The sequence below is a fragment of the Poecilia latipinna genome, unplaced genomic scaffold (assembly GCF_001443285.1).
Source record: "Poecilia latipinna isolate Pla-1442-1.1 unplaced genomic scaffold, P_latipinna-1.0 Scaffold2197, whole genome shotgun sequence".
In the NCBI taxonomy this organism is placed as follows: domain Eukaryota; kingdom Metazoa; phylum Chordata; class Actinopteri; order Cyprinodontiformes; family Poeciliidae; genus Poecilia; species Poecilia latipinna.
Genome location: NW_015114813.1, coordinates 83,405 through 99,108, shown reverse-complemented (window position 1 = coordinate 99,108; position 15,704 = coordinate 83,405). Strand labels below are relative to the sequence as shown.

At 37.6% G+C, this 15,704-nt stretch overlaps 2 protein-coding genes across 2 annotated transcripts; one reads left to right on the top strand and one right to left on the bottom strand.

Moving 5' to 3' along the window:
- Window positions 1–30: 30 nt before the first annotated feature.
- Window positions 31–8,897, bottom strand: LOC106936691 (transmembrane channel-like protein 6). Its single transcript, XM_015017836.1, has 20 exons — window positions 8,484–8,897; window positions 8,038–8,162; window positions 7,836–7,964; window positions 7,608–7,757; window positions 7,356–7,506; window positions 6,489–6,576; window positions 6,147–6,398; window positions 5,898–6,055; window positions 5,667–5,811; window positions 4,170–4,313; window positions 3,590–3,744; window positions 2,614–2,704; window positions 2,328–2,425; window positions 2,135–2,230; window positions 1,980–2,055; window positions 1,750–1,883; window positions 1,050–1,226; window positions 874–952; window positions 379–461; window positions 31–264 (listed from the first exon to the last, which is right to left on the bottom strand). The coding sequence occupies exons 1-20, from the start codon at window positions 8,537–8,539 to the stop codon at window positions 255–257; spliced, it is 2,397 nt and encodes a 798-aa protein (XP_014873322.1). The 5' UTR covers window positions 8,540–8,897; the 3' UTR covers window positions 31–254.
- A 1,120-nt stretch (window positions 8,898–10,017) lies between these two features.
- syngr2a (synaptogyrin 2a) lies at window positions 10,018–15,458 on the top strand. Its single transcript, XM_015017844.1, has 4 exons — window positions 10,018–10,246; window positions 12,252–12,489; window positions 13,901–14,034; window positions 14,143–15,458. Exons 1-4 carry the CDS (start codon window positions 10,148–10,150, stop codon window positions 14,323–14,325), a joined length of 654 nt encoding a protein of 217 aa, XP_014873330.1. The 5' UTR covers window positions 10,018–10,147; the 3' UTR covers window positions 14,326–15,458.
- The last annotated feature ends 246 nt before the right edge of the window (window positions 15,459–15,704 follow it).

Below are 15,704 nucleotides of genomic sequence, written 5' to 3'. Positions count from 1 at the left end.
GTAAAGCCCCATGACACATGTGGAGAAACATAAAATGCGGTCAAATTTTATTTTTGCTTTATACAAACACAAATAAACTTTAAAGTGAATCTAAAAGTACATGGTATACAAAGCATTTTATTTACGTTAGACAATGAATGCAGAAGAGTTTTCTATTTTTTCTTTGGCATCTATGAGTGAAGTTCTGTGTCCAGGCATCTCAGCACTGATGAGAACACTGTTTAACGACCAGCTTGCATGACAAGGCGGAGACATCATCTTCCTCTGAAAAGAAAAGGAGTTCCAAATGCATGATAGTTCTCAATGCAATTTGCTATTCCTGATAGGCTCTGCAATTGCCAAAAAAAAGTTTCCAAACAGGAAGTGAACCCAGCTTACCTGTGTCTGTGACTAGAATTTGGAGTATTTTCTTCGTACAAATACTGCAGTTGGGTGATGAGGAATTTTTTATCTTTACCTTCCTGAATACAGAGGAAAACAACATTTAGGTCAGATCACAGTTTACTGGTGTCTTGCTTTTTCACAAACTAAAGGCTCCAAGTGTTGGACTTAAATAGACCCAGGAATTCAATTCTAAAATCTATAGTTGAACATTGTTAGGTTTTTTTTTTTACAAGCCATGCAATAGAAGACTCAAAGAGTTTGCATAGTTTCAATCTAGACTCCAGTCCAAAGCAAGGTTTTACTTACATCGTCAATTTGCTTCCAATAAATCCCTTTCTTGAGATTTATGTCAACACAAAATAGCTCATAATTGTAAAGTGAAAGGAAGATGTATTGTTTTCATGATATACCGTCTTGTTTTATTTTTCCCGGACGCCAACATGCTGGTCAGGTTTTACTTACTCTAGACCAAAGTAGGGCTTCACTTACATCGTCAATTTGCTTTTCTAACCGTCTGATGATTCTCCTTTGGCCATCTACCACCTGAATACGGAAATATATTACCAGTCTGAAAACGGGAGAAAAGTATGAAAACATTAGACCACATCAGGTTGGTTGTGGTTATGGTTGCATAAGCTAGGTTAGTTACAACTACGAGTACCTACAGAAATACACCAGAGGGCAGGAACAAGAAGAGTGGGTTATCTGTGAAAGCATTGTATGCTCGAATGAGCCAAGACAGAATCTGGTGATGGTCCTTCATCCTGTCGGCCCACAGCTTCACAGACTCCAACATATTGGTTAGGTTCCTAAAAGGGCCGCATTCTGATGATGGTTTGATTCTGTAAAGGACAGAGATTCTGGGAGATTATGGTCAAGACACATGAAATACAATATTGACTTCTGAAAAGCTAATTAATAATGGTTTTAAAAATGAATAAAGCATGTTTTTTTTATTCCTTCCACAAACTTTCAGTTTTGGACACCTCGTTATTTTCCTTTTTACGTTATGCTCATCAATCTCTGGTTTAGCTCAGTTTGGTTCCAATATAGTTTTCATGTTTTAATTCAGCTTTACGATTGACTAATTGATAATAAATATTCTTCCATTCCTATATCTGCATCGCAAAGAACAAAAACCTACTTCCACTGCCTAAAACTACTCTTTTCCTGGTGTTAAAGTTATTACTTATATCTCTAATCAAATATGTACATGTAAATACAATTCATTTTTTAATCCAAGTAAAATAACGGCATTAAATCTTAAGAATAATCACGGGTCCCCTCTTGGTTTTTATGCCACAGTGATGTAAAATGGCTGAATTGTCTATGAGCAACATATTCAAGAAGTAACACGTCACTCACATCCAAACTGTATACGCAACAAAAACAGCAGCCCCAAGAAACGAGGGGAAGAACAAGAGAGCAATGAATACTGTTGTCATACGAGTTGCCCTCCAGGGCTTTTTGGATGCCTGACAGTTGAGCAGTAGGCTGTTCTGTGGAGATGAAAACAGACAGATAAGAGAAAGAATGCGATCTTAATATTTATGCGTGCTCTATAGTAATGTCTCAATGGCGCGTGCTTTGCCAACCTTCTTCATGTAAAACAGCACAAACAGTTTCGCAATTTGGACAGCAGGGAGGAGAGGAGCAAACAACACCCCAAGCCTGGAGGCAGAAAATGGGGGAAATCAGTCCAAGGCCGCTCCGTTAATGACCTGATCAATTTCAAATGCGTTACAGTCACCAAGTCAGCGTTTGTCCATATACGAGCTCCAGAACATTTCGAGCGATGTCAAACACAGGCTTTCTGTTCTTTCTTAATATTTTTTGGGAGAAAATCCTGGAGGGTAGATGGCATGTTGTGAGCCGAAAGTCATTTCCTCCGGGTAAAAAAAACATTGCAATGTGCTTACATGACTGATGAAGCTCAGATTTACCTCCATACGAACTCGCCTAGAAAAGTGTAAAGCACTGTAAAGATGAAGTCCATCAGGAGCAGGCGATAAAGTTCCTGCCCCACAAAATTCTCCCAGCACTACGCAGACACAGAAAAAGAAAATAAATCAGTTTTTTTAAGAAGTTAAAAAAACAAAAAACAGCACGAGTGTCAATGAGATCACCTGTTAATGTGATGAAAGAACCACATATTTTTTTACGATACAATTGTGTGGTTTCACATTAGTAATTAGCGTTGACAGGTTTAAGAATGGGGAAGCTAATAACCTTTGAAACTTGAGGGTCTTGTTCCACAGCAATTTTTCCAAGCCAGTGGTAACACAGCACACCGATAATGCTGATCTTCAGCAGCAGGTTCCTGAGAGTTCAAGACGGAAACAACATTTCCATTTAACAAGGTTCCTGGCATCTGTGACCAAAATAAAACAACATTGCACATCCTTTTGCAGTAAGAATGGATTTATTATTCGGTGCAAGATTACAGTTAAAATTTACGTGAAGGTATTTGCTCAGGTACTTTTTCAGACTGTCGTCTTAAAATAACAGTCTGCAGAAGAAAGTAATAGTACAATGGAAGGAAAATGATACATTGTTTCTAAAATGTTAATACATTTTAAAAAGAAAGAAAAAGAAAACACTAAAGCTACAACTCACATTAGTGAGAATGCAAGTTGCAGCTCGCATTCTCACTAAGACCAGGAAGATAGTGGTGAAGATTTTACCACCAGGGTGATGTGCTCCGACTTCCTGTAGCTCAGAAAACAGATTTTGAAGCACTGTTTTTAGTTTATAAATCACTGAATGGTTTACCACCAAAATACATTAGAGGTCTGCTGTTGTATCAACCTTCCAGACCTCTCAGTTCTTCTGGTTCTGCATCCCCCGAACCAGAACGAAGCATGGAGAAACAGCATTCAGCTTCTATGCACCACAAATCTGGAACAAACTTCCAGAAAACTGCAAAGCAGCTGAAACACCGAGTTCCTTTAAATCAAGACTAAAATCTCACCCGTTTAGAAATGTTTTTGGACCACAACAAATGAAGAATTGACCAATGTATACGACTTGTATTGATTTTGATATCGATTTGCACTTGTCAAAATGTAATATGCATCACTGGTTTCTGTGTTGACTGCATGCCATTTTATGACTTTTATTTTTTTGTGTTTTTATGACGTAAAGCACTTTCAGCTGCCTTGTTGCAATACAAATAAGCTTGACTTGGTTAAATACCGCCTCTCACCTGAAGATGGAGACATAAACACGCGTGCTGGGCGAGTTATGCTTCTCGATCCAAGCACAGAAGTTGAAGATGCCAGGCAGCAGCAGGTTGAAGCCAGACACCACCGCAGCCATGAACAGCAAATCAAGATTCTGATGCATTTTACTGATGGCCTTCTGTAGAAGAAGAAGAAGAATTCACAGTAAGGAGCATAAAGTTCAGAGCAACTTGTGATGGGGACAAAACAAGGATACATAAAAATTCAACTTTTATTTCCGACTAGCCCTTTTATTGTCCATCTAAGTTCCCATTTAATGATGCACTGAAACATTGCAAAGAGTTCTTAGAAGAGAGCTACATATGCATTTATAAAAGTGTCTTGAATGCAATAAATGTCACATGAGAAATTAGTACCCTGCATTCGATGGCAAAAATCAATGGTGTTAAAATGAACTTCTGATAAAAACGCATTGCAGAAAAGAAAAGCAGAACTAAATCAATGTGACAGGAAGTCTTCTGTTTATGCCTCAGTGGTTGAGGAGACTCAAGGGAGTTCTCATGTAGACTTGCAATCTGTCACGTCTCTGACTTTTCCTCTAACCTTTGAAAGTAAGTAGACACCCAAGGCACTGAAGAAGATGCTCGCCAGGCAAATGAACCATGCTGCCACATGCACAAGGAAGTTGCGGAACCGCTGCATGAGAGTCCTTTCCTCTTCTCCACTGGTCAGCTCAGAAAGCTGCTCCTGTTGGAAAAGCAGTCTGCTTGAGGTGGCGCCGATAATGATTAAATGTTAACCACCGTCATCAGTGGTGTTTAACAGTTTTACTCACACACATAGACATGAGAAAAAGGATCTTTACATTAGTGTCGGTATCGGCAAAGAGGAAATAAAATACTACACCCCAACTGTATCTACTGCAGGACTCAAGAGGGAAAATAATTTAATGAATTGAGCAGTACAGGGGACACTACCGCTTTCGAAACAGAAGCTTCAGTATTCAGTTGGTCTGGAGAGAGCTGGTGTGTGATGACACGATGCCAAGAAAGACATCGGCAACACCTGTAAGACCTTAGAGAAATGATTGTTGCTGCATGTTGATATGATAAGAATTATAACTTAAAGTCAGAGTGATCACTAATGGGAAGAAAACACTAAAGTTGGCGTTCATTTCAGAAGTGGGTGTCCTGGCACATTTACCTTGATGTCAATTTAAAAAAAAAAAAAAGAAAAAAAAAAAAGGAAGCTACATCTTTTACTTTCCATATTTTTAGGTGGTATGGTAGAGACGGAAATATTTTTGTTTGCAAATGAAGTTTTCAAAGTTGCAAATTGGGCCACAAGATCCTTACCAGTGACAAAAGAGACTAAATTTGAGATGTTTGGTCATAGTACGCAGTACGGAAAAACTCAAAAAACATATTAGCCCAAACACATTTTACAGCCGTGTGGAGGAGGAATTATTTGAGCTTGTTTTGTAGCTACGTGACTGAAACTTTGTGAACTTTGCTGTGCATTGCCTTGCAGAATTTATTCACATTTCGTCACATTGCCACTGTAGACTCAAATGCATTTTGTTTGAATCTTCTGAGTCAAAGTAGTGGATAAAGGCTAAGTGAAAGGAAATGGGTGCATGCTCCCCGTTTTCAACAGCTGACACGGCTGTCATGTGAAAGCAGGAAACCTTCTGTCCAATCAAAGTCCAGACCACAACCTTGTTTAAAATGCAGTAAATGTTGCAAGGATAAGATAAACTCCTTTGCAAAGATTAATAAAGTTATACAGAAAATGACAACTCAAACTTAACTCTTCTAAATTTGATTCTTGTGCTGTGTACTTCCCATGACTGCATCCAGCGTTATGCAAACCTTAGGGCAAAATCATTCTCAAACAAGATGCTGACCACATTTATCTCACATAAAACACTATGCTGCAAAAGATCAAGACAAAACCAGAGGTGTGAAAACAAATGCGTGAGAAATTTCCTGTGTTAGAATTAGTTCCATTGAATTAACCCAATAGTTTTAGCAATAAAACAAGCCAAGACTGCGAGTATAAATTTGTTGTGACAAAGGTATGAATAAAATGGTTGCATACTTTGAGCTGAGTGCTGATCTTTTCAGACTGAAGTCTGATGGAAGGCTTTTTGGTGACCTTAAAGTCCCAGGAGCAGAAAACGTTTTCTGACAGATTCCCATCAGACTTGAACACCTGAAAACTTTTCCCAAATGACTTGGACATGCTGCAAGGAGAAAAATGACCTTTAGATACCTGCAACTGATGGGAAAACAAAGGCAAAATATGTTAAAGTGAATATTGTATACCAACCTGTACACCAGAATAATGCAGATAGTAAAGAAGGATATTGTGGTGGTAAAAACATAGGCAGTTGGTATGCAGTAAGGTACCATAGATGTTATGCTCGTAGCTTTAATCGTGATGTTTGAGTAGTAACCATAAAACATCAAGCTCTGAGAAAGGTAACCCTGTCAAAAATGAAACATTGAGACAAGCTCCAGATCAAATTTGTTAAATAGGAACTACAGAAACAAATAAAGTTTAGTACAACCAACTCACTATGCCCGTCAAAAGTTCAATCCAAGAGAAAGACGTGCGATGGGAGTCAGGCGGGGGGTGGATGGCTTGAGGAAGAACCAGAAACAAGAAGGTAATAATGAAGAAAAGCAGGTTAATGAACAGGAGCGTTCGGAGAAAAGTGAAGTAGGAGAGGACTCCGGTTCCATAACGTCCGCTCAGTTTTTTCATGGACGAGTTCCACAACTTGAGGGAGGTGGAAAATCGGGGGGTATATCTGCAATGGCGCCACATCTTGAAGGAAGCAAACAAACCACATGCAAGTGGTCAATAGCCAATAAACAGTTCAAACCTTGTAGGAGCAGTAAATCTTTTTTAACCTACCCTTGAAAGGTACATGCATGGAAGATTATGGCAAGGGACGTTCCTGTTGATGACCGAATTCTTAGCTAACGGGCTAAAACAATGCTTCCTTGTGAAAAACAGATAAGTAGAAATGGGTTACTCCAAATATTGGCAAAAAGGACACAATTTTTGATTCAAACTCCAAAATTAGCGTGCTCAGACCTGGCATCAACAAGTGCGATAATAGTTTCATTAAACAGCAACTTTTCAAAATTAAATCCCATTCTAGAGGCCTAAAGAGTTTTCATTTTTGTTATGCGATTGGATTTCTGTCCGTCATCACGGACATGTCCATCATGAGATGGCCAGTGAGGGCATGTAAATAACAGAAATGATTTTATAACCTGGTGAGCACAGCGAATTTACTCAGCCACCAAAAGGAATGCAAAACCTACAAATACAAAAAAAAACAACAAAAAAAACAACTCCTCTCTCTCTCTGCTAAATAATATCCAATAATGAAAACAACCTTTACTTTAAAAAGAGCTTCCTTTTTAATTTAGAATTCTAGCCACTAAAACTATGAAACAATTAAAACCATTGATGACGATTCCACGGAAAAGCTCAATTATTGGAGGTTAGCTGATCACCTTGTTGTTTATATATCTTTTTACCAGGAGATTCCCAGGTAACAAGGGGAGTCATTTCAGAAAAGTTAACTCTTTCTTTTTTTTTTTTTTAGGAGATCCTTGGTACACTTTCATCCGCACTTCGCCTCATTAGTTAGCTCCAAATGTGATTTTTGGGAAGCTGTCCCAACGTTTAGGACAACGGTCAGACCCGGTTTAAAAACTGGCTGATTGGATTGCTCAGGATATTTGTGAATGGGATCTTTGTTCCATTTACCTGATTTCCATCTTGTCCGCCAGGCTGAGTGGCATCGCTCGCAGCTTACGCATGCCTTCACTCTCAGAGAGGCCTCGGAAATCTGACACCAGCTGCTCCTTATTGGTTTCAGCACACCACAAGCCTGAGCCAGCCAAATTATTTGCTTCGTCTGTGGATATCGTCAACATAGAAACAGTTTCAACTCGCCCCGAGAGTACGAGTGTTGCCTGTTTATGCTTTCAATTTGGTCAATTCATATCTTCCGCTTACCTTCAGTACTGATTTCCTCAAACTCTGGTGATGTGATATCAGCCTGGGTCGCTCTGGGGATGTGGAGGGAGTCACGGGACGAGGTCTGGTGCTTCGGTAGTGCACATGTTTGCCTGGCTCGTACAGCCATGCCTGTAGAACTATGTAACCCTGTGAAAGTAAGGAAAGAAACAGTAAATATCTCAGTTGTGTAGATTAAAAATTGTCAAAAAGTGGGCTTTATCTAACCAGTTTTGCGACTGGGCATGGAGGAGAGCATCTTCCTGGTAGCAGATGACCAGTTGTTTCTTTGCAAAGATCTCACTTGGTATCCATTAGATGATTCTTTGCTGCTGCTGCTGCTTGTTGACTCGCTGTCTGAAAAACATAGTTTATTTCATTGGCATTTTAAGCAATATTCTGAGCTGAAAACTTTGGTTGGAGTAAATACCAGACGTGTCTGAGTTTTTTGTGAACATTTCCATCTGTATGTCTTCAGGATTCCCCTGGCCGTTACATGCTGGTTCTTTGAAGAGTTGGAAAGAGCCCCGACTGGGTCCACTTTCTCCAAGGTTTCTGCAAGCGAGTGGAAATAACACTGAATAAACATCTCACAATCTTTCAGCAAAGCTATTCTGGATAACTTTCAATAATAGATAGAGAGCTTTGATTTAACTGAACTAAATTATGTCATTAAATTAGCTTAATTCTTTGATGCTTCAATTCTGAACAGGAGAAAAGGCTTTACATACTGCAAGATTTTAAAGAAACATTACCTCTTGCTTAATGTCTACTTAAATTTGAGTTATGATCTTTAATACTGTTTAACATTGAATATGTTCTTAAAAATATATATATATATAAAAAATACACAATACATAAAAAAAAAAAACTTACTGATAGTCATAATCCTCTTCACAAATGTCGACACTGACACTCCCACCGTTTGCCATGGCTGATGCTGATCACCGTTTGCAGTGTGAAACTTACACTGGCTTAGTCCACATCAACCACATATTGTTGCTGGAGGTAGTGGATTATCAGAAACACTGAAAATAGATCACCAAAGCTTACCAGTTCCTTCTTATGATGCAAAGCTGCGTAAGGAACAAGAAGGAGTAAAAGGTTCCGTTTCTTTCTATGATGTGCACAGAATTAACACCTCTCTGCAGCTTTTTAACATATCTGCCTGCGCATCAGTGTCTCACACCAATAAGTAATATGTCAAAAAAGAAAGAAGTGACTGAATAAACTAAAGAAATAAACTGGGCAAAGGGCAGAAAAAGTCACACTTCCTCTTTCTCTCTTACAGCTGCGGCTTATCTGCAATTAGTTGCATCTTTGACATATTCTGTGCAGAGGAAACTACAGAAAAACAAGTCAATAAGATAACATTGGTCACATTTTTAATTAGATTGAAGTCTCTTATATCTCTGCAGGTTTCTGTATGTCAAATTTGAAGAGATTGACATTTTGCTTTTGAAGTGGCACATTTGACTTTATGATTTTGATTATTTTTATTTTTTCTGGCATTAAACAAGTTTGTTTAAAGTTTGAACTTTACTCAGTAACCTATGCATAAACTGTTTGGGTCCTCCACTGCGACGTGTTCTGGGAGTGCTAATATTATTACTAATAATATTGATAACAGTATGCAAAAATTATGACTATTTTTTTAAATACAATCAAATACTTTATATCTTTGTTGGTTTGTTTTCCCTTGCATTCTGAAATTCCTTCTACTGCATTGCCTTCATACCTGAATGCACACTGCCATCCAGTGGTCAGAATCTAGAACTGCAACTTATTTTATCACGCCAAAAGGACAAAAGGGCACATGATCTCCAACAGTTATTAGGTGAGGTGAGGAGCAGGATGCACCCTGGTTGCCAGTAAATCGCAGGGCAACACAGAGACACGCAATCATACAAATAAACCATCGCGCACACATAATGGACAATTTAGAAAATCCACGCAGTCTGTTTTGCACCACCCAGGCAGAAAAGGCCTTAGGCTGGACTTCGCATCCTGAATCTTCTTGCTACAAAGTTCATGTGTACAATTATGACATGATATTAAATCATGCTATATTAGATTTTATGGGCAGCGCAGTTGTGGCACCCTTCTGTGTTCTTCACAGAGTAAGCAATGTTAAAAAACAAAAAACAAAAAAAAAAACATGACAACGCACCACAGGTGGTTGAAGAAGTTAAGGAAGCCAAAGGTCGATGCTAAAGCGCTATTGCACTATTTATTGGTTCCTGGAAACATTTATTGATATTTAGACATTCCTATATTGAGCTCGCCTGAGAAATAAGTATAGATTAAATACAAAGATTTTTATCCGTGAATGTTTCTTAAATCTGAAAATGCAACAAATACACTTGCTAAATGATTCGATCTTTCCGAGCTAATCGTAAACGCATCAAAAAGGGGGCGGTCTTTAAAAAAGTTCTCAGGAAGTAGGTTGCTATAGATCTAAACTCCTCCCGAGCTTTGACAGAAAGAGTTCACAACTCGTCTTAAATTTGCCTGACAGCTTTTTTTCAGAGCGTGAAATAATGCAGAGCAATGCTTATGGTGCCTCTCTGGCCGGTGGGGCCTTTGATTTTGAGAGCTTTGTGAAGAAACCACAGACTATTCTGCGCTTCCTGAGCTGGGTGAGTGACTTAGACGTTAACGTTAGCAACTGTCAACCTTAAAGGTTATTAACATATGTCAGCTTCCAGGCTTCACAGAGAAGTATAGACTAAACTGCTTGTTGGCTGTATGTGCGCTTTGAATTGTACATTAAGCGTTTCTCAAGTATGAGCCGATTATAAACTTTCAAAAAGTGTCCATAATATGTCTTTAGTTGATTGTAGCTTGAGGCTAGCATGTGCACTGCTGTGTCACTGCAGTAAAAGAGACAAATAATGTACAGGGGGGTAATCTTTGTGGTCTACTTAGAAGCTACACTAATCGTACTTAACTGGGAAAGAAAAGAAGAGTAGGGAAACAAAACATGTAGCTCCAGCTTCTGCACATATTGCTGTGTTTCGTGTTAGTAGTTAGCAGGAACTGTGAAAATTTCCCAGCGTCATCTGTTGCTACCTGCCTGCCTTTCTTCCTCTTTGCTTTTCTGTACCAGTGTAGTTCAACTTTACATAGGACGAGCATTTCAGAGCATGTAAAAACGTCAATCGACTTTAAACTGATTACTGACTGATCACATTTAACAGTTTATAAAAAAAAAAAAATCCCAATATATTTCAAAGTTTCAAATGTGTTATTAGTGACACAGGAGAAGTTACATTATGAGATAAATGATGTGTGGGCTCAAAATGCAGTTGTTGATTAAAAATAGGGCTGTGTAATTTTATAAATTCTACGATATTTATCAATATTTTATTCCTCAAAGTATTGATTTTTCGTCTGCGAGTATCGATGCATTAAATCCTACTTTGAGTTTCATGTGAGGCCTGTCATGAATTAAATGGCGGCTATCACACATGACATTTTTTTACCCAAGTTGCACATGTACATTAAAAATGACATGTAATGAAACAACCTGTTACAATTAATTAAAAAATGAAATTAAATAGATAAATTACATTATTTAATAAAGTGAATAAGACAAAAAAGGTTCCTTTTCTGCACAACCAAATACACAAAGCCACACAATTAACATTTAAACAAAGCAAATGTATAACAAAGCAACATTTATTATGCCAGTATTACACCATCAGTTCAATTAACTCAGTCTAAATCTATGGAACAGTCACACAATATCACAAAAATCATTGTGTCCCTCCAAAATCTTTCAGAAAATCTTTAACATGTATCAAATAATATCAGATCATATTGCTTGCTGAATATCGTGATGTATATCGTATTGTGAGCAGTACATCGTGTATCATTTTTTTATCGTGAGATTAGTGTGTCGCTACAGCCCGAATTAAAAATGTGTGCAACATTCACAATTTGTCACTTACACCTAAAGTCCACTTGGAGTGAATAATTAGCCTTGCAGTCATGTGCATGGACTGAAGATAACCATGCTCAGGGAGAACAATGAAAACTCCATGCAAAAAGAGTCCAGACTGGAATTTCAACTTGGAAGGCAACAGATCTAACCACTGAGCCACCCTACAGGTTATTCATCACATAACTGGATATTTCTGTTTAAAAAAACAAAACAAAAAATATTTATATTATATATATATATATATATATATATATTTAGATTATATTTTATATAGGGTTATAAAACGATGGCATTTCTCAAATGTAGGTCAGCAATGTTCAATTAAGAAAAGGATACCTGTATAAATTGCTGAAGTGAAGGGCTTTGAAAAAATATGTTCTGTGCTCTTAAATTCTGAAAAAAAAAAAAAGCCGTACTATGAACACAAATGCAGATGTGAAGAAATGGTAGAGACAGTGAGGTATGGCGTTTTTATGAGTTAGGTGCTGGAGTGACTTACAGACTCGTTCCTCTTTTTAAAAAAAATAATATCTTTGTTAAAACCAGGCAGGAATTGAAACTTAACAAGCATGGTCTGCTGACTGTACTTCTGTGGGTCAGGAGGCACGCATTTTCTTTATTGGGTTTTTTGGGGACTTTTTATGGGGCTACACAAGAAGCCTACCAGGAATTGACTCTGCTTGTTTCTTCTTTTGCAGGTATTTTCCATAGTGGTTTTTGCAAGCATTACAGCTGAAGGCTACATTAACCCAAAAACACAGGCAGAAACCAAATGCATGTTCAACAATAACGACAGTGCATGCAGCTATGCAGTGGGAATTGGAATCCTGGCCTTCTTGGGTTGTGTCATCTTCTTGCTACTGGACGCCTATTTCCCAAACATCAGTAATGCCAAAGAGAGGAAATACATCGTTATTGGAGATCTAACCTTTTCAGGTGATTGTTTTTTGTTGTTTTTTTCCCCCTTTTTATGTGTTTGTATCAGATTAAACAGAAAAGGAGATAATTGTATGATAAATGATCCCAACGTCCCAACAAGTTAAAATTCATGAGGCTGGTTAAATCTACAGTTTGAAGGCTTGTCCAATTACAGACTGGTATAGATCTGTATATCTTTGAAGAACAAATTTTATTTCCCTCTAGTATAAAAATATATATATATTATTTTTTTATTTTTTTTTTATTTTTTATTTTTTTATTTAATTGAATTTCCCAAACCATACTCAGGTCTGATTATGGTCACACATGCAGTTATGAAACTCCTTAAACAGAAACTTTCTGACAGAATGAAGTTGGCTAAAACATCTCCAAACCAAGAAATGTATACTTTAAAGAAGTTTTTAGAACAAGTGAAAGACAAAGTCCCTGACATCTTTCAGTCTGACAGATGTGAGGCAGTTCTCAGAACAGTTAATACTTATAAAATTATATATTGGATGATTCTCTCAAATCTACATCTTCAATCATGTAGTTCAGTTTTTACAGTAAGTTAGTCTGTATAGGAAAATCCTTTTGCACGAGTTAGCAAGCGGTCCCACCAGATGGGGGGGACCGCCAGATTTCCAGACGTACAACTTTTGCACAGTGGCTCTGCTGTTGGAGAATCTTTCTAAGAAACTTTGTCCACATCAATTTTGGTGATGCGACTTCTAGTTTTGGCATTATGAGCTGCAATGCATATTTTCTAACATAGCACTGCTTCCGCAGGGAGCAGGCAAACAGCCGTCCCTTGCATTGGCCATCGACTCGCTCCCGTGAGCTCAGAACCCTAATAAAAAGTTTAGTAGTAAACTTTTTGATTTTGAAGAGAAGGTCAAGAACTGTTGTATGATATTAGAAAAGATTATATGTTAGAAAGTACTGATGGCGTTAAATAGACTGAACTATATAATGTTGTCTTACTGCATTAGTAAGACGACCCCAAGATGGATAAAATGAAAGTCTTATGTCTATCATAATAATTGGTCGTATTGAAAATTTTTCAATTTGGTTGAGAAACGCCTTATTTGACAGACGTAAACTAAGAGCAAATGTCCTTCGTTTACATCACGTCTCGCATCTGCCCTCCTAAATATCGTCTTCTGAATTCAAAGAATTTCGAATATAATTGCCAGTCAACCAAGCAGTCATTTGCAAAACTGATTTTGTGTGCAATGATATCATAATAATGGTGCATTTGTGACATATATCTGGTGCTAACGTGGCGTGTTCTCACTGTATTTGTGTAAAATATATGGATAAAATAGAAATAAATCGATTTTCAGGACTTTTCGCCCTACCTACATTTTAAACATGCATATTTTATCCTTCCTATAACCTGATTTTTTTTTTTTTTTTTCTTAAATAGGAGCTTGGACATTCCTCTGGTTCATCTGCTTCTGTGTCCTGACCAACCAGTGGACCAAAACCAACATGGAGTTCGTCATGGCAGACCCTGCCAGGGCCGTGATCGCATTCTCCTTTTTCTCGGTCATTACCTGGGTGAGCCTCTTGGTCCCCTCAAAGGACGTCACAAAATTTGATCTTATTTGAATTTTGTAGGGATTAAAACCTCTTACACTTGGGTAATACAGAGATCTCTCTCCACAGGCTCTTTTGTCCTATTTTGCGTTGGGGAGATATCGCCAAGGAGTGAGTGAGTTTAATCAGGATTACACAGACCCCGCCCAGGACCACTCGTCTCCGTACCCACCTGCCCCGTCGAGCTACCAGCAAGCGCCTTTCTCCAACAACCAAGGGCCACAGGGGGAGTATCAACCTCCAACTTACTGAAGGACTAAGATTCACACTCATGAATCCTAATGGGAGGGGATTCTTCTTAAAAAATATCTATATAAATAAATAAAATAAAAAAATGTGCCAATGGTTTTGTTCCAAATGGGGATTGTCTTCAGCACTCCCATTTTCTTGCATATTTTTGGGCACTGAGTTTTAGTTTGCTGCATTATAGTTGCACATTGTACGGTGGATGTTGTGTTGTGCTGTGTGACAAACAAAAAGAAATCTGGAGAGATTTCTTTCTTTCTGTTTTTTTTTTTTTTTTAAAGGGTGTTTTTTTTTTTTTTTTTTTTTACCCATTACGACAAAGTAAGATACCAATGTTTGTCTTTAAACCAAGACACCTGCCACAGTTTCACAGCTCCCTTGGTTTCAATTTTGTGTACAACTGAGACGTTTTTGTGTCAAATGATAACAAAGTGATTTGAATTATATGTTCCTTGAGAAATGCATTTTTTTTTTTTTTTAAATGGGAAAGCGAAGTTTTTCTTCAAATGTGTTACTGTTCAGTACGTTAGTTTGGTATTCTGGTGTTGATGTGCAGCTGTTTCATAACCTTGGCAAATGTTTAATGAAATAGCAAATGCACATAATGTAGTCACCAGTTTATTTTATTTTATTTTTTATTAATATCTCTTCTCGAACTACTGTATTTTCTTTTTTTATGATCAACCACTGAAAAGCTTTAATCCTCAAAGATTTATTTGATTGGCAGTTTAAGTGATCTTTCTTTAGCTTGGTAGTCTTTTTTTGTGTGTAAGTTTATTGTTTTTACACTGATTGTTATTTTTCTTTATGTTTTGGGTTGTTTCCCATTTTGCTCGAACTGGCTGGTGAGCCTGTTTTTAGTTTAGATTAGCAATTTTTAGCAGACATTTGAAGCTAAATTTGTGGAAGATTTGTGATTTTTGGGAAAATTTGAAGATATATTTTTTATCTTACCTAATCCTGTTTTAAAAACAGATACATGACAATCCAGTTTTTTCTTCCTCCTCTTGATTACTTTTTGAACATGTTCACTGTTCTTATTAAAATAAATTGTTTAAGTGCCTTATCCAGTGTTCTGTATCAGATGAGGTTTGCCAAATAAAAACTTTTCCGGGTTCTCTTGGTCAGCCCATAATTGATATCCTGTGCAGTTTCTTTGTGCAAATATTTGACATGGGATTGTGTTTGTGAATGTGGGGAAACTCCTAAACTGTAAAAAGACTGTCTGTTTTAATAGCTGTGTTATACCTACACGAAGCTCTTTTGAATGAAAGGAGGTCCAGCATTATTAATAAATTGCAGTTAACAAATTGTGTTCAGAATGAATACACTCATTGGCCACGTTATCAGGCATGCCTGCTTAATTTCTTGTGGACGTATTCCAA

What these genes read in the sequence shown, in the direction of transcription:
- LOC106936691 (XM_015017836.1), bottom strand. Translation starts at nt 8,539, where the DNA reads ATGGCAAACGGTGGGAGTGTCAGTGTCGACATTTGTGAAGAGGATTAT. An exon ending in AAGACCCTCAAGTTTCAAAG is followed by an intron (nt 2,426 to 2,613) that starts GTTATTAGCTTC and finishes GTGTCTGCGTAG; the next exon opens with TGCTGGGAGAATTTTGTGGG. An exon ending in CTGCCCTCTGGTGTATTTCT is followed by an intron (nt 953 to 1,049) that starts GTAGGTACTCGT and finishes TCCCGTTTTCAG; the next exon opens with ACTGGTAATATATTTCCGTA.
- syngr2a (XM_015017844.1), top strand. Translation starts at nt 10,148, where the DNA reads ATGCAGAGCAATGCTTATGGTGCCTCTCTGGCCGGTGGGGCCTTTGAT. An exon ending in TTCTGCGCTTCCTGAGCTGG is followed by an intron (nt 10,247 to 12,251) that starts GTGAGTGACTTA and finishes CTTCTTTTGCAG; the next exon opens with GTATTTTCCATAGTGGTTTT. An exon ending in TGGAGATCTAACCTTTTCAG is followed by an intron (nt 12,490 to 13,900) that starts GTGATTGTTTTT and finishes TTTCTTAAATAG; the next exon opens with GAGCTTGGACATTCCTCTGG.